At 34.8% G+C, this 25,214-nt stretch overlaps 4 protein-coding genes across 6 annotated transcripts; 3 read left to right on the top strand and 1 right to left on the bottom strand.

Moving 5' to 3' along the window:
- The first annotated feature begins 861 nt into the window (after positions 1–861).
- LOC114376670 (galactomannan galactosyltransferase 1-like) lies at positions 862–4,948 on the top strand. Of its 2 annotated transcripts, none has more exons than XM_028334886.1 (2): positions 862–2,808; positions 4,511–4,948. In XM_028334886.1, the coding sequence occupies exon 1, from the start codon at positions 1,443–1,445 to the stop codon at positions 2,799–2,801; it is 1,359 nt and encodes a 452-aa protein (XP_028190687.1). In that variant the 5' UTR covers positions 862–1,442; the 3' UTR covers positions 2,802–2,808; positions 4,511–4,948. The 2 variants fall into 2 exon arrangements, with proteins under 2 accessions (XP_028190687.1, XP_028190688.1); XM_028334887.1 differs by lacking the exon at positions 4,511–4,948 and adding an exon at positions 3,150–3,272.
- Positions 4,949–6,199: 1,251 nt separating this feature from the next.
- LOC114375591 lies at positions 6,200–7,353 on the bottom strand. Of its 2 annotated transcripts, none has more exons than XM_028333419.1 (4): positions 7,115–7,353; positions 6,964–7,024; positions 6,659–6,880; positions 6,200–6,530 (listed from the first exon to the last, which is right to left on the bottom strand). In XM_028333419.1, the coding sequence occupies exons 1-4, from the start codon at positions 7,199–7,201 to the stop codon at positions 6,430–6,432; spliced, it is 471 nt and encodes a 156-aa protein (XP_028189220.1). In that variant the 5' UTR covers positions 7,202–7,353; the 3' UTR covers positions 6,200–6,429. The 2 variants fall into 2 exon arrangements, with proteins under 2 accessions (XP_028189220.1, XP_028189219.1); XM_028333418.1 differs by having other exon boundaries at positions 6,964–7,033; positions 7,115–7,350.
- A 2,039-nt stretch (positions 7,354–9,392) lies between these two features.
- On the top strand, positions 9,393–10,327 carry LOC114373755. Its single transcript, XM_028331279.1, has 2 exons — positions 9,393–10,166; positions 10,274–10,327. The coding sequence occupies exons 1-2, from the start codon at positions 9,473–9,475 to the stop codon at positions 10,306–10,308; spliced, it is 729 nt and encodes a 242-aa protein (XP_028187080.1). The 5' UTR covers positions 9,393–9,472; the 3' UTR covers positions 10,309–10,327.
- Positions 10,328–19,418: 9,091 nt separating this feature from the next.
- LOC114377446 (U-box domain-containing protein 30-like) lies at positions 19,419–22,100 on the top strand. Its single transcript, XM_028335956.1, has one exon. It carries the CDS (start codon positions 19,908–19,910, stop codon positions 21,450–21,452), a length of 1,545 nt encoding a protein of 514 aa, XP_028191757.1. The 5' UTR covers positions 19,419–19,907; the 3' UTR covers positions 21,453–22,100.
- Positions 22,101–25,214: the final 3,114 nt, after the last annotated feature.

Here is a 25,214-nt window from a genome sequence, read left to right as displayed (position 1 = left end):
ACAGGCGATAATTACATTGAAAACTGTACAAAGTGAAAATACTACCCGATAATGTATGCACTTTTATATCTAGTTAGTTACTTTTTCTCCTACATATTTTCTTTGTGAATCTGAATACATTAACTGTGCGGTAGTTAGAGAGTGAGGGATGCTGGGACAGGGAAAGTTGAAATGGACTTGAAGGGGTTTGGCGGGGCCAACTGTCGGTCACATTCTACGTGTCTATAATTGCATGAAAGGCACGTGAATTGCAACGAAATAAAGTAAATGTACGTCTACCCTACTTCGGTAATTCCCTTTTAAATATCATCGGTGGAGCGATATGACGAAACTAAATAATGTAAAACAGTAAACGTATAGTTTTATATATGTCTTAATCGATCAATAGCATTATTGTCTCCGTAACTAGGTGGTTTGTGAGGCCTAGTTTAGAGAAAGTGTGTTCTGTTTTTTCCAAGTCTTTCTTTTGAGTTCTTATCTGTCCTTATTAATGCCAGGTTAGTGATTTGTTTATAAATTATATATATTTTTTATCCATAACAATTAAATATAGTATCAAAAGAATGATAACATTTATATATCTCAATCAATCAATTAAATTAAACATGATATTAAGAATGTTATAACAGTCACCCATATTATTCAATCAACTAAATTACACTCTTTGATTACTCTGCATTTTTCTGATTTTACATGAGTCCGTGCCATTCCTATTTTGATACTTTCCTCCTGTGCCATACATACCTCCTGGCTGGGGTAAAAACGCTTTCCAATCGATCCCATAGTCTTTTTTTTTTCAAGTCAGCAGCTTCAATCACGACATAAATCGATAAAATCAGGCAACGTGTTAGCCAAATTAGCAGCGTACATGATTTCAAAGTTGCCCCTTCACGTGGTCATCTCATCTTTTCTTTCTTCATCCATCACTGTCCATCCTTGAATGAAACAGTTTCACTAGTAAAGAATAATTAGAAAGTCAAGTTTGATCGAATTTTTTTTAATATATTAAGAAGACAGAATAACAAACTAAATGCTCAGCATTAAATAAAAATAAAACACAATCTCGGAATTAATGTTTGAATAAGTTATTTATAATTAAATTATTTTTATCATAGAACCCAAACTCGACGAAGGCCCGAAATCAAGTCTTTTTACTGTTTTTCCCCAGTTCGCCCATGCCGTAGATGGCGCTCTCCCTTCTTTGATATAAAGGACAATGCGCATCAAGATAACCACCCAGGATTTTCCAACGTTAGAATCTCAGCAATTTTAGATGTTTCTTTCTTTCTGCCTTGAGCCTCACCTCTTGTGATATGCAGCATTCTAGACTTTCCAGTAAAAAAGAAAGACGAGAATTCTGCGCAATCCGAGGAGCTAGCGACACTTAGGCCAAAAGACACCAACAAACAAATCCAGCACCGCTTCCACGTTTTCTTAATAAAATGGTTACATCGGAACTCTCTAATCACCAAAACAACAACTCTCCCATGATGGCGAAGCCCCACAGAAACAAAACCTCCTCTGTATTTCTCTCCGATGGATCTCTCTTCCTCGGAGGAGCATTCTCCGCTCTCATCCTCGTCTGGGGTTTCTCCTCCTTCACCACCACCATCCCTAAGGAAACCCCCAATTTCGAATCTCTTACCAAAAACGACGCTGTTCCGCACCACGGTACTCCCGATTTCAACTTCGACCCCCCCGACAGAACATTCTACGACGACCCGCAAATGGGTTACACCATGGACAAGAAAGTTCGCAACTGGGACGAGAAGCGCGAGGAGTGGCTGAAGCTCCACCCTTCCTTCGCCGCCGGAGCTAGAGAGAGGGTTTTCATGGTGACCGGTTCTCAGCCAAAGCCGTGCCGGAACCCCATAGGAGACCACCTCCTCCTGCGGTTCTTCAAGAACAAGGTGGACTACTGTCGTCTCCACGGGTGCGACGTTTTCTACAACAACGCACTGTTGGACCCAAAGATGTTTGCGTATTGGGCCAAGTACCCTGTGGTGCGGGCCGCGATGGTGGCCCACCCGGAGGCGGAGTGGATCTGGTGGGTTGACTCGGACGCGTTGTTCACCGACATGGAGTTCAAGCTCCCCCTTGAGCGTTACAGGGAGCACAATCTCGTGGTTCACGGCTGGGCCCACCTCATACACGAGAAGCGAAGCTGGACGGGACTCAACGCCGGCGTCTTCCTCATCAGAAACTGCCAGTGGTCGTTGGACTTCATGGAGGCGTGGGCCAGCATGGGCCCACAGACCCCCAATTACGAAAAGTGGGGCCAGACGCTGCGGTCAACTTTCAAGGACAAGTTCTTCCCGGAGTCAGACGATCAGACGGGCCTGGCTTACTTAATCGCCATAGAAAAAGATAAATGGGCGGACAGGATTTACTTGGAGAGCGAGTACTACTTCGAAGGGTACTGGGAAGAGATCTTAGGAACGTTCCAGAACATTACCGAGAAATATAATGAGATGGAAAAAGGGGTGAGTAGGTTAAGGAGGCGTCACGCGGAGAAGGTGAGTGAGACTTACGGTGAGATGAGGGAAGAGTATTTGAAGGATGCTGGGAATGGAAAAGGGAGTTGGAGGAGACCATTCATAACTCACTTCACAGGGTGTCAACCCTGTAGTGGAAAGTATAATGCCATGTATTCCGCTGATGATTGCTGGAACGGAATGCAGAAGGCTTTGAATTTTGCCGACAATCAAGTCATGCGTAAATTTGGTTACATGCGCCCGGATCTACTGGATAACGCCATTTCCCCTGTCCCTTTTGATTATCCCCGTTCACTTCGTCATTGATCATCAGGTAAAATCTTTTATTTAATGTTCTCTCAGATTCCGTATACTTTGTTTATAAATATTTCAGTTTAAGGTATCTTTTCTTCTGGCGCCTAGTGAAAGGGGTTTGGCGTTAGAGAGAATTTCATATTAGTTAATTAATTAATGGTGTATTATGGAATGGAATGAAGGGATGATTTGATTAATGTCATTCTTCCCGAATCCCTAAAAGCATAATGTTGTTAGGTGCTTTGTCTCTTATTCTTCGCTATTTTTGTCTTCCTGGCTTGATTTTTTGACTAAACAATTCTTCTTTTTGATCTCTGGCTGCATGCCTTGAAAATCACAACATGCTTTCCGTAATTGCAGTCCATCAGGTTCAAAATGAACCCATAAAACCTGGAGTCTGCTGAAATTTCCTCTCAAACCACCGGTAAAAGCATGTAGTAAAATCCTCTTTAATCTAGAAGTTTTACTATTGATTCTTGAGAAAATATATTATCTAACGAAAGTGTAAAAAATCATATATTAGTAAATGATAGTAATCTTTGATTAGTTCACGTTGTAGTTTTTTTTTTTACATTAATAAAGTATTCAAAATTATTTTTTAAGAGGAATAATTATGTTCTTTAGGTATTAACTATGTTTATTTTTTATTTATATTTTTTTTGTTAAGTATTGAAAGTTTGAAGCCAACATTAAAATAATATTTTTGTAAGCATGAAACTTAATACCGTACAGTTATTGCTAGTATTATTTTATAATAAAAATTGATATTTTATCTAAACAGTCATCATCCATTTTATTTAGCAAATTTAAAAAATATAATTGTTGATATAAAATATTAATTTTAATTAGAAACAATAACAGTACCCAAGTTAGTACGTTTTGTAATACAATATTAATATTTAGTTATTGTTGGAAATATAGTAGCGTTTTGTATCACGATTTAGGCCTAACTTTATCGTTACTACATAAACAAGATTTATGGTTGAAATTATATTTTGAAATAAAGTAGTCTTTAACCAGTGCAAATTGGAATCATTGAACCAAAGCTTTGCATTAGAAAATAGTATTGGTAGTTTTATAAGGTGTCGCTATGATGCAAACGTTAACGGTTACAGTGTTAGCAAAACAGTAGTGAAAATGTTGATAAAGACGAATGGGAATCGCTGAACAGATGAAGGAAGTGTGGTTTGTGGACACTGACAAGATTTCAGTATTATATGCTTTTCGGGAAATTGAATGAAATGGTACCTTATATTATTACAACAAGCGGGTAGGGGGCGCATATACGTTGCTGATTGTCGCTCAACCACCATGATCTTCAAATTATTTGAATCCACGAAAGTCAATCTACCCAAACCCAAGCATGTTTGTTTATTACTATTATTTCCGGCAGTATTGGTTCTGCCAAGTGACTATCATGGCACTGGCTAAAACTTGAAAGACCACACTTTCCATATGGCAGGCTAACTTGTTACTGATAATTTGCATAAGTGTCCGCGCATGCAGTGATATATTTTGAAGAACTCTTTATTTATCTGTCTTTATAAATTTTGAGATATTTGAAGTGTGCAAGATAATTCCAAAAAAAAGATATGAAAAAAGAAATTCTTAACATTATATATATGCTGCCAATATTTTCTAACCATACCTTTTTTTGTTTGTTGTTTGTTGCGGAAACATTTTATCGTGGATCTAATAAATGCATTATTTTGGACCTGCAGTGTGAAGGACCCGCTGAGCTTGGATAGATTTTACTGCGGCCCACTATTTAAGATGGATAGATGAACCATGTGCATGCGTACAGAACTTTCATGGACCTGTATTATCGTCGGGGTTGTGGGGTCATGCTCACATAGTAGCATATCCAACCATGTTAATACACTACTTGCTACAGTAAAAAGATACCCTGCGGCCATTCTAGTTACATCTACCCTTTGTTTTTTTCCCTCCCTTTTCCTCTCATGGCTTGAAATCTTACATATATAGAAGCATAACAAAATAGCAGTGCTAAGGTTTATGACGTTGTTATGACCAATGTTCTAGTGTACCCAACATCAAGATGGCCCAATAAACTTGTAGACATGTGAGTTGTGACGTGCATTTTCACATGAGTATTACTTGGTTTAATTACGAAAGTGGGTTGATTTTTAAATTTTTTATCATAATTGGTATTTTTTTTTAAATTATGAAAAATGGATAAATTGAACTTTGATATACGATTTTTTAATAAAGAAATCATATATCAAAACATAGTTTCATTTTTCATTTGTTTAAAATATTTTTTTTCTCTCTAAGGACTGAAATCATATGTCAAAATATGATTTTAATTTTTTTTCCAATGAAAAATAAGATTTCTAAAATAATTTAAAAAATGCTGAAATTGAATATTAAAATACGATTTCTAAAATAATTAAAAAAATATGTTGAATCATATGTTAAAATATGATTTCAACTTTTAATAATAAATAAATAAAAAAAAAATATGTTGAATCATATGTTAAAATATGATTTCAACTTTTAATAATAAATAAATAAATAAAAAACTAAAATCGTATATGCATATACAATTTTAATGACAATTTTTTAAAAAACAAAACTGTGCTTTAAAGCACCATTTTTTCATAGTAAAATCTTACTTAAAAGTACAATTTATCCATATTCATATTTTTTTTAAAAATTATATCCATTATGGTCATTTTTTTTAAAAAAAAAACCCATTATGGTGCAAGAGCCGCATTACTTAGTCCCAATCAATTATTTTGATTCGTGTTGAAAGAATTACTACTAAGTACTAACCACCCAATTTTCCAACGCGTGGAATTTAAATAAATAGGTGATGATTCATTTGCAGTGTGAGGTGGTTCTATACTATTGTTGCAGCATAGAGAGATGATAAAATGAGTCGACTCTATTGAAATTGGTCCATTTAACCTGTTGAAGGTGGGGTTGGTTTGGATGGATCGGTTGAATTTATCAGTTTTCAATATTTATTATAATAACTCGGTAAGATTTAGTTATGGTTGTAGATTTTATTGATATTAATGAACTAAAATATTACTAATATTCCAAGTTTTTGTCTTTTAAGGTCATTGATAGATGTATTTTGTTGTTTTAATAAACTAATTAATGGTTATTATAATTATTTTTGAAGATTTCAGTAGTCGATTGGTCATTAAATGACATGGAGATGAAAAAATGAAGTTTACAGCTTAATGGTTAATACCATGGGAAGTGAAGAATAGTGTTACGGGGACTTTTCAATTTTCACCCCCTACAAGCTAGTGGCGAGAAAGTGCGAACCCATCAAATGTGTTCATCACTTCCTCCTCCTTTCCCATACTCATCTATTTTATACATTGCCTATATAAATTGAGGGGCAAATAAATGAAATTATGAAGACACACACAATCTCAGAGTAATGTTGTTATCCAAAAAGAAAATTTCTAGAGTTAACAAAAAGCGCAATCGTCGTAATACAGCCATTCAATCTAACTACTACTTTATAAAATCTAATCAATGCATCACGAGCTTAACGCTGAACTGTAATCTAATAAATAGAATACTCTATTTTGTGATTGTTGCCAGCATATACTTATAAAAGGGCTTCTTTGATGTCAACAACGGAACTTTGATTGGCGTTCTACGAAATAGAGGCATTTTGCTTTTCTTTGGCGAGCCTTTTTGCCATCCTCCGGTGCTTCACTTTCACGGATTTAGCACAAGCCCCCACATCTTCATCACCTAAACCAAGTTGTGCGTAGCATAAACGTCAGAGACGACATTCGTAACGTGGCCATAAATTAGTTTCAGATAAATAACATAACAAGATATTCATAAGGGATAGTCAACGTGTTCATCGGTTCAAGAACCTTCTTCAGGAGCATTTGATCGAACAGTTGGAGCATCCTCTGGAACTTGAGTGGGGGTGAGAGGCAACAATGGCCCAATTAATTTTCCGCGATGTATCGCTTCTTCCTTCAGCTTCTTCTTACGGATTTTCTTTCGTTGAGCCCTCGTGAGCTTCTCCGTCGTCTGGGAGTCATGTTCTTCGTTGCCGCTCGTGGAGGCATTGTCGTAATCGTCCAAATTGCCTACATTTTCAACGCAAATACCAAGAATGTTTCAATTTTTTTTGTGATTGTTAAAGTATGCTCCTTGCTGTCCAAAATTGTACCTGAAATAATGTCAAAACGAGACCCGTCGTCGATCAAAGCTGTTTCCACAGGTTTCAACTCCTGTTCGCGCTAGACGATGATAAAATTATATTAACCATCGAATTAAAATAAAATAAAAGAAGTTGAAGAAGAAAATGCACAAAGATATACTTGCGGTAGAGGAGGAGACTCAGGAGAGGGATAGAGCATATTAACGATGGCTTCATTGAACCTTCGTTTTCTGTCATCTGGGTTCATGAAATTAAGCGTAAAAAATTAACACTTGTGCAAGGGCAATGCAATAGTATTGATTTTCTGCTCAGGATCTGAAACAGAAATGTATCTTCTATACACACTGTCCAGAGAGAGTTTGGTTTTGGTACTTTACAAAGAGATTATATTAAAGTTATATATATATATATATATCACCTTAATTAAGTCTTAGTCACACTGAAAGTTTATAACTCGTTAGATAACGCGTGAATTGAATTCAGATTTTTCCCACAAAATCAATCAAGGTGGATTACCAATTATATTTTAAGCTCTTTAAAACCTGATTCAAACGGTATAATATTATGTTACTGTTGGGTGGTCACTGGATCAGTGTCCGACCCATAGGTTACTCATAGAGCGGTGCATATTACTTTTAAAAAAAGTTATATAAGATTTTTTTATACAAATTTGTTATAAAGATGTTATATATAATATATTTGTCTTTTAAAATATTAATAAATGACTTTAGTTTATTGGTAGATAACCTTCGTGTTCTGTCTTCAATTCTCATCGACAACATTACTAGAGTGATGAGGTAAAAACTAAATAGATGTATTTTTTTTTCGAGAAAAAATAGAACTAACTTAAAAACCGATTAACTTGGTGATCGAGTTTATCGATTTAACCTGTCTGAGAGCATTTTTGTGTAATAATTCATGGTCATAACATTTTGAAATTTTGTAACGCTCATCAGTTTTGAAAGCCAAATTGAATGGCTGTTAATGGATGATAATGGCCAATAATGAATTGTAACAGCCAATAATGAGTGGTAATGGCTGGTAAATGCATTCTTGATGGTAGAATGCCTATATAAGCACATGAATTTGGTCCCTGAGCTCATCCCTTCGAATTCAGTCTTATACACCATCTAGAGAGTGGAAGAGAGAGAGCTTGGAAGAACCAAAACAAGAAACTCTTCATAGCAATGGCTGGAGGTATGTTTTGATCTGTAATTTCCGCATTTTATTAATAACCTGTGTTTCTTTGTAGTTTGTAATATCACAGGTTAAAAGAGATTTGTTCTAACATTTGGTATCAGAGCAGGAATTGCCTCTGCCTTGTCCATTTTCGTTTTTCGGTATTTTCCGATTTGATTTTGTTTATGGTATGAAGGGCCTTGTTTCTTAAAAAATAAAATTAGAAATATGTATTTCGTTTGATTTCCTTAATTTTGGCTTTTGAATCGTGAAAAATGGTGTCCGAATGAATGAAAAACAAACGGGTCTGCGTATGGGTCGGGTTTGACCCGCTAAAGGTTGAAGATGATGAACAGTGTTTTAAAAAAAAAAAAAAAAAAAAAAAAAAAAAAAAAAAAAAGACAAAAACTCCTACGTTTTGTGCTAGCTGGGTGTCGAACCCTTGACTTCGAGAACACTAATATATGTGCGGACCACTAAACTAGTAAGGCTTTTTTGATATGTTGTCGTTTTTAATACCTTATATACACATTGTGCTTTACAGTTTTTTGAATTTTGATTTAATTTATGCATGAATATATTCTAGAACATTTTATTCTATGCATATATATATGAAATCAAATGCATAATATTATATTTCAATTATAAAATTATATGAGAATCTTATTCATAATTATATTGTATCTTGATTTTGAAATGCAAAATACTATTTATTCTCATATAATAAATTTTTATGTCTAAGTGATCTTTATGATTTTGATTAATTATGGATTAGCCACAGCATCTATATTTGATTAAAATTATATATTAAGTTGGTTAAAGATCATATAAGGAATTAGACATAATATTGTAATTAATTATACTTATATAATGAATTTTATCTCACAAGAATTTTTATTATATCTGTATAATTAATTGGGATAAAATGACGTATTATTTTTCATGATTTACCCACAGGCATCATGATATATGTATAATTTGTCGATTTTATCATAAAGTAAAAATTTACGATAGAAATTAAATTATTTTCATATTGTACCCGTAAAGCATGAATATTAAGCAAATAATTTGATTATTCTATCATAAGGTTTAATTGTTTCTTATTGAATTAAAAATTTAGCCCACAGGCAATTTTTATGTCACAAGATTCAATTTTATGGTATGTTTACATTGGTAAAAGATACAATTAAGATTAGTATGCCTCAAATTTTGACATAAGCCTTTGAATTTTGCAGCTTCTCAAACTATTAATTTTTCTGATATTCAATGTGATGTTCCCGAACTCAAAGGAGATAACTATAAGATATGGAAGGAGAGAATTCTTTTACAATTGGGGTGGATGGACATAGATTATGCTATAAGGAAAGACGAACCACCTGCAATCACAAATGAAAGTAGCCCAGCTGACGTTGCGCTATATGAGCGGTGGGAACGATCCAACCGGCTCAGCGTGATGTTCATTAAGACTAAAATCTCGGCTGGGATACGTGGTTCTGTTGACCAGCATGAAAAGGTCCGAGACTTGCTTAAGGCCATTGATGACCAGTTCATCACTTCAGATAAGACTTTAGCAAGCACCTTGATCATGAAGTTTTCTTCTCTTCGGCTCACCAGTGTGAAAGGTGTGCGTGAGTACATCATGAAAATGCGAGATATTTCAGCTCAACTTAAGAAACTAGAGGTTGATATGTCTGAGTCCTTCCTAGTGCATTTCATTTTGAACACCCTTCCGCATGAATATGGGCCATTTAAGATTTCCTACAACACACATAAAGATAAATGGTCTATCAATGAATTAATGACCATGTGTGTTCAGGAAGAAGAAAGGCTTGTAATGGAGATGGGTGAGAGTGCACTACTGACTACTGCTTATAGGAAGAACAAAGCAATTAAGTCTCAAGCTTATCAGAAGGGGAATGGTAAAATACCACCTCAAGCTGATATTAAGAAGGTGGCAAAGTGTTTCTTTTGCAAGAAGAAGGGACACATGAAAAAGAATTGCCCCGGATTCCAGAAATGGCTTGAGAAGAAAGGTAAATCAATCTCATTAGTATGTTATGAATCTAATATGGTTAGTGTTAATATTAACACCTGGTGGATTGATTCTGGATCTACTATTCATATTGCAAATTCTTTACAGGGTATGCAAAACCTAAGGAAACCAGTGGGAAGTGAGCAAAGCATTTTATCAGGCAATAAGCTAGGCTCACATGTGGAGGCCATTGGAACTTGCATTTTGACTTTAAGTAGTGGCTTTATTTTAAAATTAGAAAGGACTTTTTATACCAAGTTTTTCCCGAAACTTGATTTCTATTTCAAGGCTTGTACCGTTTGGATATTCCTTTAATTTCAAAGACACATCATTTGAGTTATTTTATAATTCTGAATGTGTTGGGAATGGTATATTGTCTGATGGTATTTATCTTCTTGGTTTACAAAATAATGCCACTTATAGTTCTATGCATGTTCAAACTGGTATTAAAAGGTGTAATATTAATGAGAATTCCTCTATGTTATGGCACCGGAGATTAGGACATATCTCCATTGAGAGGATTAAAAGGTTAGTGAAAGATGGGGTACTCAATACTCTAGATTTTGCTGACTTTAAGACTTGTATGGACTGCATTAAGGGTAAGCAGACCAACATGTCTAAGAAAGGTGCTAATAGGAGTTCAAGCATATTAGAAATAATTCATACTGATATTTGTTGTCCAGATATGGATGCACATGGTCAGAAATATTTTATCACCTTTATAGATGATTATTCACGATATATGAATGTTTATTTGCTTCATAACAAATACGAAGCATTGGATGCCTTCAAAGTCTTTAAGGCTGAAGTTGAGAACCAATGTGGCAAGCAAATAAAAATAGTGAGATCAGATAGAGGTGGAGAATACTATGGCAGGTATACTGAGAATGGACAAGCACCTGGTCCCTTTGCAAAGTTCCTTCAAGAACATGGGATTGTTGCCCAATACACTATGCCTGGTTCTCCAAATCAGAATGGTGTGGCAGAAAGAAGGAACCGAACATTATTGGACATGGTGCGGAGTATGCTTAGCAACTCCAATCTTCCTAAATCCTTGTGGGCTGAAGCACTAAAGACGGCAGCGTATATATTAAATCGTGTTCCAACCAAGGCTGTCCCAAAGACACCTTTTGAGTTATTTAAAGGTTGGAAACCGAGTTTGAAACATATGCGCGTTTGGGGTTGTCCGTCTGAGGTGAGAATATATAACCCACAAGAGAAGAAACTTGACCCGAGGACCATTAGTGGGTATTTCATTGGATATGCCGAAAGGTCTAAAGGTTATAGGTTTTATTGTCCACATCATATTACTAGGATTGTGGAATCAAGAAATGCCAAATTTATTGAAAATGATTTGATCAGTGGGAGTGATCAATTGAGGGACTTAGGTTCTGAAATTGATTATATAGAATCTCAACCTTCCACGTCAAATGAAAGATTGGTTGTAATTCATACCCCTCAAGTTCAAAGGGATGATGAACAACACATGATTGGCATTCCACAAACTGTTGTTGATAATCTAGTAGATCAAGTTGATCATCAAATTCATGAAAATGATGAACAACCAGTTGAACAACATGATCCCCAAGAAAATGTTGATGCAACATTAAGGAGGTCTACTAGAGTAAGAAAATCAGCTATTCCTAGTGATTATATTGTATATTTGCAAGAATCTGACTATAATATTGGAGCTGAAAATGATCCTGAAACTTTTGATCAAGCCATGAGTTGTAAAGAGTCAAATTTATGGTATGATGCCATGAAGGATGAGATGAGTTCCATGCAGAGTAACAAAGTTTGGAACCTTGTAGAGTTGCCTAATGGGGCGAAGACCATTGGATGTAAATGGGTCTTTAAGACCAAAAAGGATTCATTAGGCAACATTGAGAGATACAAGGCAAGACTTGTTGCTAAGGGATTTACTCAAAAGGAAGGAATAGATTACAAAGAGACTTTTTCTCCAGTATCTAAGAAAGATTCTCTTCGTATAATCTTGGCATTAGTTGCTCATTTTGACCTTGAGTTGCAACAAATGGATGTGAAAACAGCTTTTCTTAATGGTGATTTAGAGGAGGAGGTTTATATGAAACAACCTGAAGGTTTCTCCTCTAATAGTGGTGAGCATTTGGTTTGCAAGCTTAATAAATCTATATATGGTTTAAAACAAGCTTCTCGTCAGTGGTACCTTAAGTTTCATGGGATAATTTATTCATTTGGTTTTGATGAAAATCCCATGGATCAATGCATATACCACAAGGTTAGTGGGAGTAAAATATGCTTTCTTGTTTTATATGTAGATGATATTTTACTTGCAGCCAATGATCGGGGTTTGCTACATGAGGTGAAACAATTTCTCTCTAAGAATTTTGACATGAAGGATATGGGTGATGCATCTTATGTCATCGGCATTAAGATTCATAGAGATAGATCTCGAGGTATTTTGGGTCTATCACAGGAAACCTATATTAACAAAATTCTAGAGAGATTTCGGATGAAAGATTGTTCACCAAGTGTTGCTCCCATTGTGAAGGGTGATAGGTTTAATTTGAACCAATGTCCAAAGAATGACTTTGAGAGGGAACAAATGAAAAACATTCCTTATGCTTCAGTTGTTGGAAGCCTCATGTATGCTCAAGTATGCACAAGGCCTGACATTGCTTTTGCAGTTGGAATGTTAGGAAGATATCAGAGTAATCCAGGTATTGACCACTGGAGAGCTGCTAAGAAAGTGTTGAGGTACCTTCAAGGGACCAAAGATTACATGCTTATGTATAGACAGACAGACAATCTAGATGTGATTGGTTATTCAGACTCAGACTTTGCTGGTTGTGTTGACTCTCGTAGATCAACATCTGGGTACATTTTCATGATGGCTGGTGGAGCTATTTCATGGAGGAGTGTTAAGCAGTCTTTGACTGCTACTTCTACCATGGAAGCTGAGTTTGTCTCTTGTTTTGAGGCTACATCACATGGTGTATGGCTTAAAAGTTTCATTTCTGGGCTGAAGATAATTGATACTATTTCAAGGCCTTTAAGAATTTTTTGCGATAACTCAGCTGCTGTCTTTATGGCTAAGAATAACAAAAGTGGAAGTCGAAGTAAGCACATCGACATTAAGTACTTAGCCATTAGAGAAAGAGTAAAAGACAAGAAAGTGGTCATTGAGCATATAAGCACTGAGTTGATGATCGCTGATCCTTTAACTAAAGGCATGCCACCGTTTAAATTTAAGGATCATGTAGAAAGAATGGGACTTGGTTCCAATTTATGATTGTATACATATATGTAAAAATTGAAACTTTTATATTATGATATTTTCTCATATTTTGGTGCACATTGATTTATTTGAGAAAAATTATGTTTTGGACCAAGAATAAACATTGGGTTTATTCATGAAGTTTTATTACCACTTTAAGTATACTGCTTGGGAAATTGAGTATATTGTAATACATAGATGATATTACTCGTTATAAGAGGAACTATCACTATGATTCATATATTCATTTCTTAAGAAGATTGAGCATTAAGTCAAAATGTTTGGACCAAGTGGGAGAATGTAATAATTCATGGTCATAACATTTTGAAATTTTGTAACGCTCATCAGTTTTGAAAGCCAAATTGAATGGCTGTTAATGGATGATAATGGCCAATAATGAATTGTAACAGCCAATAATGAGTGGTAATGGCTGGTAAATGCATTCTTGATGGTAGAATGCCTATATAAGCACATGAATTTGGTCCCTGAGCTCATCCCTTCGAATTCAGTCTTATACACCATCTAGAGAGTGGAAGAGAGAGAGCTTGGAAGAACCAAAACAAGAAACTCTTCATAGCAATGGCTGGAGGTATGTTTTGATCTGTAATTTCCGCATTTTATTAATAACCTGTGTTTCTTTGTAGTTTGTAATATCACAGGTTAAAAGAGATTTGTTCTAACATTTTGATCCATTGAAGAGACTGGACAACTGGTCCAACTGAAATTTAAAACACTAAAAATGAGAGGATAGAAATGTAAAGTAGTGAAATCTAGTAGTTATTTTAACTAAATTTCACAATTATTTTCACTTTATTAATTTACCAAACTCTGACCCTTATAAGCAATTATTTTTCTTTCTTTCCTTGCAAACAAACAAAATGTTAAATCTATATTCATTTGCTCTTCATATATCGGGGGGTGTCAGAATGGTGGTAAGCTGGTAAGCAAAAAGAATACAGCCCAAGACACTCAGCATGTATCCACAGCATGCACGCGATGTTGCCCTGTGTATTGTTGATTTTGGGCCCTCTTGTTCAATTGTTATTTATACCTCCGTATTGTGGTAATATAATTTCTTTTCATTCTTTTTAAATTATCCACAGCATGCACACGATGTTGCCCTCGTCAGTGTTTAGAAGAATCACTTCTAAACAATTCACACACCACAAACACTTCAAAAAATGCAAACGGATGGATTTGACTTCTCTATTGTTCCTTCTCATGTTGTCCCTGTGTTGTCCCAATAAAATCATATAGATTTCATGATTTTTAAAATTTAATGTCACCATTAAATATTAACACGATTGTTGTACATTGTTATTTTAATGGCACAGAGACAACATGAAGAAAGACAGCAAAGAAGTCAAATCCCAAACTGATCCCGTCGCTGCTGGAACACTCCATATATGGGACCTCTCTTTTGTTATATTTTTGTTGAACGTAACATGCTAGATTGCCAGTGCTTGCGAGTTGGGACAAAATATGTATTCACTCATTACTTATTAGGAAGACACGCGGGGGCACACATAATAATTTATAAGTTTTTGGCCAGCACAAAATAAATAATTTGTATAATTATTTTGGGCCTCAATTACGACCAATCTTTTTTGGGCCTAATTCAATAACCAACATGCATGTGCTTCAAAAGGCTATTACTTTCTGCACCTCCTTAATGGCTTTCAGAATGATCAATTCGAAATGTAAAATAAACATTCTAGAAAGAGTGCAGGAAACAACTTGAGTAACAGCCGCTTGTAATTGAGTCTAGAGTCCACTTTAAAATTCTTTCAAATAATTCATAAGTGGCAAGCTCCAGTTTTTTTTAGTGTTCTGTGCACTCTGGTTTGATATTTTACAATTGGCAGATTAACGCAAGGCTCAATTCTCAAGTACTTATTTATGTATGACTTCGCGTCCAAAGCTGATAATACAAATTGAAATTTTGTGCATATTTTATTTAGGCATGTAGCTGAGAAGGCTTAAATTATAAAAATAGTTTATATTTTTATATATTTTAAGAAGCAACAAAATATTTTTTAGAATAACTTGATTTAAACACACGCTAGTTTTGGGGTAGAACATTAATCTTTACGGACATAGAATGAGGCAGAGTAACATAATAGTAGTAACATTGAAAACTGAGTTAATTAAAATATGTACATTAAAACCTATCCTCATGCTAGGGTTTAGTTTGTTTCTCTTTATCTCTTGTATCCCCCCCCCCCCCCCCCCCAAAAAAAAAAATTCTTATATGTTCATCCGCATCCTTATATTAAGAAATATTTGTGTCAAGAAAATTTAGTTAAATTGGATGAGTAAAAATACATGAATTGTTATAAATTTTTTAATATTATTTTGGATACCCACAAATAAATAAAAGACAGATGACACTTGAAATATTGATATAACTCTTATACAAATTTAATGCTTTAAATTTGTTAACGAATAACTGTACTAGGCATTGATAGTTTAGAGTTTAGACTTTCGAATGAGATGCCGCTGGACTTTCTGTGAGCTGTGATAAATGTCACACGCTTGTGATGTCGGAAGAATTCATTCACGTAATCTTCTCTTTCTCTCATTATTATAGAACTATTAATATTAATATTTAATAATAATAACAATAATCTGCGTGCATTATTATTATTTCTCTGTGCATTGAGTATTTGCTTGCAATTAAAAATAATCGCTTCCCAAATTAAAAAAATAATATATATTTTTATTTGAATATTTTCCAATACACGCGATTAATAATCGAACTTTATTCGCGATTTCATCATCTACATATTACACCATCCTTTCTTAGTTTTCGCTTTACATGGTAAATAAGATGGAAGTACAACTCATTGGTCAAGTCGTAGGACAACGAGGACTTAATATTAGCCAGAAAGATAATGGATTTGGTACGTTTGACGACATATTTGGATAAACAGTACAGTTCAATATTTATTCAATAAACTTTTATCACTCTTGGAGTTATATTATAATTAAAAAATTTATTTTCGCATGGTGATATGATTTTTGGTACATAATAGAGATAATGAGATTTAGATTTATGACCTCATATATATAAACATCTAAATCTTCACTATTTGGACCTTATTGATAAGAATTCTATAAAAAATAGTTGTACTTTTTCAAAATAGGATACACCATCCAGTAAAAAAAAAAAATAGTATACATAATTGTGAGTTTGATCGATATAAAACCTGTTGAAATGGTTTAAAACTAGATAAATTGATAAAAAAAATCATTTAAATGGAAAAACATTTAATTAAATTAACTCGATATTATAACTGTACAATTCAAACAAAATATCATGATGATTAATACTTGCATCAATTATTCTATAAAAAAATATTTATGTCAATTATGTTTATTTAATTTTAATTGTTAATAATACTGTTGTTGCATTTAAATGTGATGAAAAACTTGACTTGGTTTTATATTTAATTTTGAATAGTAAATGTTATAAGTTATCAATAACAATGTTTATAAATAAAATTTAATTTTTAATGTTATAAAATTATGTATTATTGTTGATGTCACTTTTATTATTATCACGATTATTATTGAAATCATTGTTATTATTATTATTATTATCATTATCATTATTATTAATAGATATTATAATATTGTTACTATTTCAATTTTCTTTATTACTATTATTATCATCGTCATTTATTTTAGATAAAATTAAAATAATATTATTTTATTATTATATATTTAATTATACTTAAATCAATGTGTTTGAATTGTGCCATTCTCACATATAGCCTCTCATTTATTTATTTATTATTATCTGCATTCTCACATGTAGATGCGCAGTCTCAGGATGCAAAGACTGGGAGCATTCTAAATGGGCTCAGTCTATGTGATTGATATTCCTATTGGCTGATCACTATATATTAGGTTCATATACAATACATCAAAATTTAACTTTATGACAAGCTGAGGAATAAGAGGGTTTTGCAAATTGGAATTAATCAGATACAAAAATCCTGTTGGAACCAGACATGTAAAGAAATGAATAACCAAGGACAATATACGTTGGGGGTAGGGTGGAAGAATATCCGATCCTTAAAATAAAAGATTATCCAAGGTAAAAAGCAACATTTAATATAATGGGGCGAGTGTTGTTAATCTCCGTAGTCTAAAAATGCTGATAGTATTGAATAAGAGAATAGTGATCCTCGCAATGGCTGTTATGTACTCCATAATTAAGTGACTAAGTGGATCATGTGACACGGTGCATTATAAAAATATTGTTGTCCTAGATCATGTGACTCCCACAGTGTCTGAAAGTTGAATCCCCGATAATAGATTTGGTCTATTTCTATGACCTTGGATTTTAAAATTGAAATTGCACTCACATCACCAAGCTTTCCTCACCTCTAGATCGAAGCCCATTCAAAATAAATTAATAATAACATAATTAGAAAAATATCTGTACTTCCAAGTCCCAACTCCAACTATAGTAAAGAATTGAATCCAACCTATAAAGATCCATCCAGTCTGTACACATAACACTACTCTCGGCACCATATTCAACGAAAGGTAAAGGGTGAAACAAGAAAAGGAGAGAGAAAGCGTGTGTGTGACTGAACTGCACTGGCCATTCACATTGGCAAAGGTAGTCAAACACAAAGAGCTGATAAGCAAACCGATGCGAGCAGTCAAAGCAAAAACTGTCACAGTCCAATGCTTTGCTGGCATTTTACCCTTAAGATAACAGAAGCAACCCTTTTGGTCGCTCTCTCACTCCGGTTTTTATAATTCTAAATCCATGTTTGGGTTTTTTGGTGACCAAGAATTGTCGTTTTTCTATTTTTATAAAGCATAAATTCATACAGTAGTAGTTTTCTTTTGTGAAATAAAAAAGCATCAATATAAGATATTCGATTTGCTAAAACGAGACGTGCCATTGAACACTCTTTTTTATTATTTGTGTTTGTCATAGAGATTAGAGGGGCCCGCTATTTATCTTAGTTAAAAAGTATTTAGTTTATTACATTGGACCCATCGTGGGCCGCACCGGTTATTCATTCGTCTCGTGGGGTTTTCCCTGGACTTTTGGGAAACTCCATTGCCTTTCTTGCCTCCTGCTACCTAAACTAGTTGTATTTCTTTATTTACACTCTTCAATGACCAATGTACCCCATCCCACAGGAAAGAAAGACTATATATAACATTATATTTTGATATAAATTTTACTAAAAAATATAATATTTAATACTTTCAATATATCATTACTGTAAAATTTTTAATTCTATACACATGAATGAAATGATTATTTGTTTGACTTTTTTTTTTTTGTTGAAATGGCCAAAGAAAAATGTTTGTTCTAGATTTTACGCTCTCCAACTACCTTTTCTAAATCAAACCAAACCATTCATTCATGCTATGAAAGTTTTTACCTGTGTGTAAGATAAATATAATGACATCATTTATGAATTTATTTAATTTAATTGCATTAAATTTTTTCATTTATAGTGTACACGTATTTACAACCACTACGGTAGTAATAACATAAACTCTTGCTGAATAGCAATTAATGTACAAAAAAAAAACAATGAAAAAACTGAAAATGAATAATAACAACGCTATACACAATGAAAAATGAGAAATAAAAAGGGAAATAACTTTCGGGTGTGAACGAAAGCAAAAAAGGATAGTGAGAAAAATAAAATTATCTATTAGGCGACGAGATGAATGATTAAAAGGGATATTAGCGTAATTTTCATTTGGTATACGTACATGATAACGATAGAGACCTTCGCAAATCGTATTTATAATTATAGCTATTATTATTGTTATAAAGTGTAGTAAAGTAAGAAAAGGGGGAGTTAACGGCGACACATTAGATGAGTGCACGTATGGTGCTCGGGTCGAGACCGCTTTGGCTATAACCCGTACTTTCCCGGTAATGTAAAAATTACTAAAAGAAAACAAAAGAGTAACCCATTAATTAATGTAAAACATGGAATTATTTAATCATTTTTGCACAGTTTGGGAAGTGCCCGAAAAGAAGAGGCTCGGAGCGTTTGGCAGCAGAGAGAGAGAGAGAGAGAGAGAGGGATGGGTTTTGTGTGCTACTACTTGTTCAATTCTTCTCTTCCCACTGTGTAGCCCAGTTGGTATGGTCCTTTTGTTTCACCATCTCATTCTCCTCCTCTTTTAACTTCCAAGCCTTGCTGTTTTCCACCATCATTCTCTGATCTGCCTCTACTCAATTATTTCTCTCCAACCCACCCACCCATTTTCTTCAACTGTTTGTTTGTCAGGTTTTTTTTTTCTGCTGCCATTGATTTTTAGTTTGTTTGAAGTAGTCGTAGTCGTAGTGGTCCACCCTGTTTGGTCTTTGATTGGTCTAGATTCTTTTTTGGGGTCTTTATTGTTTGCTTGATTTAACATCCCCCTTTTGAAGCTCCCAGCACCAAGTGAGTGAAGCTCGATTATATGTTCATGATGTGAGTGTGAGATGTGATGCTCATTATTATTTCTTTTTTACCACAAATAAAGCAAATTTCCACAGTAAACCCCTCTCTTTTCCCTTCAATACTCACTTCTTCTCTTTCTCGTTGCACTGATCTTAGAGGGGTTTGTGTTCTTGGTTTCCTCCCCTTTCTCTCTCTCTCTGCCTTGCATTTTTGTGTGTTTTTCTCAATAGGGGTTTCGAAAATGCCGATGTTTCAGCCTTGTCGGAAGGACTTGGTTGCCGGGTACGAGGGTGGTGGCGACGGCCAGATTCTAGATCTGGACACCGCCGTGAAAGACGGCGTTTTGGGCGGCGTGGAGGGCGGCGTCCTGGGAGGTGGGGTTGGTGAGAAGGTGGATCTGGGGAAGATGATTGAGGAGCTTGAGTTATGTGAAGTGCCGAGTGTGTTCATTTGCCCAATCTCATTGGAACCAATGCAAGACCCTGTTACCCTCTGCACAGGCCAAACCTACGAGAGGTCCAACATTCTTAAATGGTTCAACTTGGGACACTTCACCTGCCCCACCACGATGCAGGAGCTCTGGGATGATTCCGTCACTCCAAACACCACCCTTTACAGGCTCATACACATGTGGTTCTCGCAGAAGTACTTGCTCATGAAGAAGAGGTCAGAGGATGTTCAAGGAAGGGCTTCTGAACTTCTTGAGACACTGAAGAAGGTGAAGAGTCAGGCTCGGGTTCAGGCCCTCAAGGAGCTTCACCAATTAGTGGCTTCCCATGCCACTGCACGCAAGACTGTCATTGATGAAGGTGGAGTTTCTGTTGTATCTTCTTTGCTTGGTCCTTTTACTTCCCATGCTGTTGGCTCTGAGGTTATTGGTATTCTTGTGACTTTGACACTTGATTCGGAATCTAGGAAGAATCTCTTGCAGCCTGCCAAGGTTTCCTTAATGGTGGACATCTTGAATGAGGGTTCCATTGAGACGAAGATCAATTGCACGCGGTTGATTGAATCGTTGATTGAGGAGAAGGATTTTCGATCCGAGGTTATCTTGAGCCATAGCCTCTTGGTTGGGTTGATGAGGCTTGTTAAGGATAAGAGGCACAACAATGGAGTGTGTCCTGGGCTGAGTCTCCTCAGAACAATTTGTTTGCATAAGGAAGTTAGGAATTTGCTTGTGAGCATTGGGGCTGTTTCTCAGTTGGTTGAATTGTTGTCTGGCATGGAGCCTGATTGTTTGGAATTGGCCCTTTGTGTTTTGGATGCGTTGGCTTCGGTCCCTGAAGGTAGAGTGGCTTTGAAGGATTGCTCTAACACCATACCCATCATGGTGAAACTGTTGATGAGGATCTCAGAAAACTGCACTCAGTATGCTTTGTCAATTCTATGGTCTGTGTGTAAGCTTTCACCTGAAGAGTGCTCGTCGATTGCGGTTGATGCAGGGCTTGCTGCGAAACTCCTACTCGTGATTCAGAGTGGTTGCAATCCTATATTGAAACAGCAGTCTGCTGAGCTTTTGAAGCTGTGTAGTTTAAATTATTCAGATACTATCTTTCTTTCCAAGTGCAAGCTTACCAGAACCATCCAATGATCATGGACTATATCAATCTGGTGGTGCCAACAATTTGTAAATTTGTGGGGCAAGAGTAGTAAAGATCAGTTGCATCTCAAGACCACCGAACTCTAATAAACCCCAAGACAATGATCATGGGGTTGAGGTGCAAGTCTCTCTCCTGTATATACCTTTAGTATTTTGATTCCAACAATTGATTTGAATGAAGAAGAATCATAATGTGGACATTGACACACCCTTGCTTTCAGTGCGGTCTACTTCTGCGGGTTACTTTTTGTCCAATATTTATTTTCAATAAGCCCCATTAAGAAGATACTGAAATTTTTTATACTGCTTTGGGGTTATTATATATGGATGTAGAAATCATGCTGTTGTTGGATAAAAGATACTTCTTAGGAGTGATCACACTGCGATGATGGAGGAGCATGCAATTTCAATTGTAATTGTTGAGGAGTTGCTCTGCTCCGTGCCTTTTTTGTTGTATCTTCTTCCCCTCTGGATCTTTTAGAGGCCTCCAATTTTTCATTAAAAAATACTGGGAATTTTGCTTTTTGATCTCAAACGGGTAGAGAGACTGGAGAGCCTGTGACCGTCAATTTTTATGTGTACAATGGAAGCAATTTTTCATGTTAATTCTGCAGTTCAATTCAACTTCTAATTTTGTGATGTCTATCTTATTAATTCTTTTGTATGCATTATTATTGGTTTGCTGCAATGGAACTGACCTATCAGGGAAGGGAACAGAGTGAAATAGTAGAGAGATGGCAGGTGTACTACTTCACCAGATGTGCCAAGTTTTACAGTAATTTATGGATGACTAGAGCCATCCGGGTGAGTGCACACTTTCATTTATCCTTTTGTGGTAGGATTTGAGTACAAGACTCAATATTACTACTCACTGAATCACTGGTTGATTGAAAAAGAAATATAAGAAAGCTTAGCTTTCACTGAATAGGTACGTTGAATTGCAGTTTGGCTTTAGGAATACCTACAAATCAGAAAACAGCCTCGTCTAAGTCTATTGCCCACGCAAACAGTCTTACTATGCACGAATAAAGCCACACCCTAAAAAAATAGCCACGCAATGTTGTTGCTTTTGTAGTCATAGACGCACGCTTAAGGGTAAGTGCAATTAAGATTTATTTGATGAAAAAAATGCAATTAAGATTGATAACTTAGGATCAGTATCTGGTCACTGTTATATCAAGGTGACTATTTGTTTAGATACAAAGCGCACGGTAAGTGAATAATTTGATTCTTGAAAATTACTTATATAACAAATTGAATTTTAAAGCCAATTTTTTAGTAATTCAGCTGACCCCAGGGAGCTTATTCCTTCCACAATCCATTTGTATAAACAAAAAGTCTAATCGAAACAGGTAACTGTTCTTCGTAAATTTATATCAAAGTGATGCAAGTAACATCTTTTATGAAGAATTTGTATTGTTTAATCAAAATAGGTACCTTCTTTAAAAAAATTGGTGAACGGATGAGTAGATTCTCCTTTATTATGGTTGTACAACCTTTGTCATACAAAAGTTGTTTAAAAAGTTGTTGATTGAACTCTTAGCCAGAGAACAAAAGTTGCCAATTAAATGCAATCCACAACAAGAACACAAGTGACTTTCTCCCCCCAGTACTTTGCTTGCCTTCAAAACGCATTTTTGAAACCAAAGGATAGTCAGAGTCTTACCCCTGTTTGGATATCAATCAAAACCAATTTTTGTAATTGCTATAAACATTTATAGTGTTTGGTTAAGTCAATGATCCACGTTTTGTAGCAAATCCACCTCCAAATTGAAAAAATGACAATCAAGCTAGTATTTCTAGCTTCAGAGTTGACGCCCGTCCAATCAAACACCCATTTAATGTCAAATGTGTTTGAGATAAATTTGCGCACATGTTTTAGTTATACTAAATAATTAAAATTCATCTATTAAAATCAAAACTAAAGGCACACTTAAAATTTTGAATACTAAATGATGTTAGAATCGGGTCATTGAATAGCTCATCCTTGTAGAGGGAGTCAAGATGAACATGAAGCTTAAACTCATAATCTATAGAATACCTACTTTTCAAATGAAATATAAATGTAAATAAAAATGTGTGCATCTTTATCTTTTTGGTAGATATGCACATTAAGTTTCAGCGTACATATAACTGACGGTAATACGGTATCTTCCTGTGAAAAAATGAGGGGCAGGGGATATTAGTAAAGGACTGAAGGTAATCAAGACCTCATTTTTCTGTTATTTTTTTTCTTTTACGACAAGTTATACACGTTTCTGGCCCAACTGCATCTGCACTCTGCAGTAGTCCAAATCTTTAGTTGAGAGTGTAAAGATATCGAATGGAGTGGACCTGGTTGCTCGGTGATAATTTCATTAGTGAAACTGTATTTAATAACGAGCATAGGTTTCTAAATCCCCAAACGTTTATAAGATGATGCTAAATCTCTCTAATTCTTTGAAGAAACAAGTGATCACAAGCATACCTATGGTTATTGGAATATTTAAGTTTGGTGGTATTAATGACTTTTGAAAATGCGATGAGAAATGACTTTTGAAGCAAAAAATATTTTTGTAAGAGGATGAAAACCTTTGCTTTTATTTTTATTTAGATTTTATCCATTGAATAACCCGTGCCGCAACAATTTAAACTCAAAATCAAATATGCACATAACCAAACACGGTACAGGCTAAGCACGATTAAAGTTCTAGAAACAAACAAGATTACGCTAAATGAAATCAAAGGTTAGATCGATTTAAGTAATCAGTCTATAATAACTTTTTACAATATTTGAAGAATATAATTTTTAAAATGAATTTCGTTTTCGAATAAGATAACTCAAATGTAATTTATAAAAATCCTGTCAACCAAATAGTATTAATTAAAATTATGAAAATCCGTAAATAAGAAATCGTAGAATTTTCTTTAACTTTTGTGATACAACATTTTCTGCAAATTCATGATATTTCAACGAGATCTATAATATTATACTGCAATAACTTCTTAAAAAACAATCCGTTCAACTTCACACAAGCTTAAAAAATAATACCATTAGAATCTACTGTACCATAACACTCCCAATTATTCAATGTTCACAAACACATGTAAAATCTCTGATCTAATATTTCATCATTTCTTTTAATCACTGTAAGGCTATTTGACTTTTAACTTTAGAAAGGATATTTCCCATTCCTAGATTGTTTTTTTTAAAAGCATTTGAATTGTGCATTAATAAAATTCAATATAAATACTATTTACCCCTAAACATTTTTTATTATTAGTTAAGGGTGAGAACAAGAGTATCAGGTGGAAGAATGGTGTTGATTTTGGTCAACGAGTCAATATGATTTTAGAAATAGAAATCCGTAAGAGTTTCTGGTCTTGAGTTACACCTGAAAAATTGAAATCCAAACTAAACAAGAAATATTTTGATCTTGCCTTTCAATTACATGGTAACTTATTAGCCTTTAGATTCCGCGGTCTCACAAAGCAAATCCCATCTGAGAAATATTGTTATATATAAATATTTTAAAATATTTAAAACGACAAATGATTTGAACCGAGGGGGTCCAACAAAGAGATACAAAAAAAACTACTATAGTGGACTATACCCCTGAAAGCGGCTCAAGAAAAGTCTAAAGTCAAAACCGTGCGCGAATGCCTCACGTGAAAAGAATTGGTGTAATTGCCTCGTGTTCTTGACTCGTCACTTGAGATGAGGATGACAAGATTATGAAGTAAGAAGTGAAGAATAACCAGAACATTTAGCAC

The sequence above is a fragment of the Glycine soja genome, chromosome 11 (assembly GCF_004193775.1).
Source record: "Glycine soja cultivar W05 chromosome 11, ASM419377v2, whole genome shotgun sequence".
NCBI classification, from domain to species: domain Eukaryota; kingdom Viridiplantae; phylum Streptophyta; class Magnoliopsida; order Fabales; family Fabaceae; genus Glycine; species Glycine soja.
Note: the sequence above shows the minus strand (reverse complement) of the source record. Positions and strands in the feature narration are given on the sequence as shown.

Coding starts and splice junctions, on each gene's coding strand:
- LOC114376670 (XM_028334886.1), top strand. CDS start 1,443: ATGGTTACATCGGAACTCTCTAATCACCAAAACAACAACTCTCCCATG.
- LOC114373755 (XM_028331279.1), top strand. CDS start 9,473: ATGGACATAGATTATGCTATAAGGAAAGACGAACCACCTGCAATCACA. Junction 10,167..10,273: donor GAAATGGCTTGAGAAGAAAG/GTAAATCAATCT, acceptor AATTCTTTACAG/GGTATGCAAAACCTAAGGAA.
- LOC114375591 (XM_028333418.1), bottom strand. CDS start 7,201: ATGAACCCAGATGACAGAAAACGAAGGTTCAATGAAGCCATCGTTAAT. Junction 7,034..7,114: donor AGTCTCCTCCTCTACCGCAA/GTATATCTTTGT, acceptor ATCATCGTCTAG/CGCGAACAGGAGTTGAAACC. Junction 6,531..6,658: donor ATCAAATGCTCCTGAAGAAG/GTTCTTGAACCG, acceptor AACTTGGTTTAG/GTGATGAAGATGTGGGGGCT.
- LOC114377446 (XM_028335956.1), top strand. CDS start 19,908: ATGCTCATTATTATTTCTTTTTTACCACAAATAAAGCAAATTTCCACA.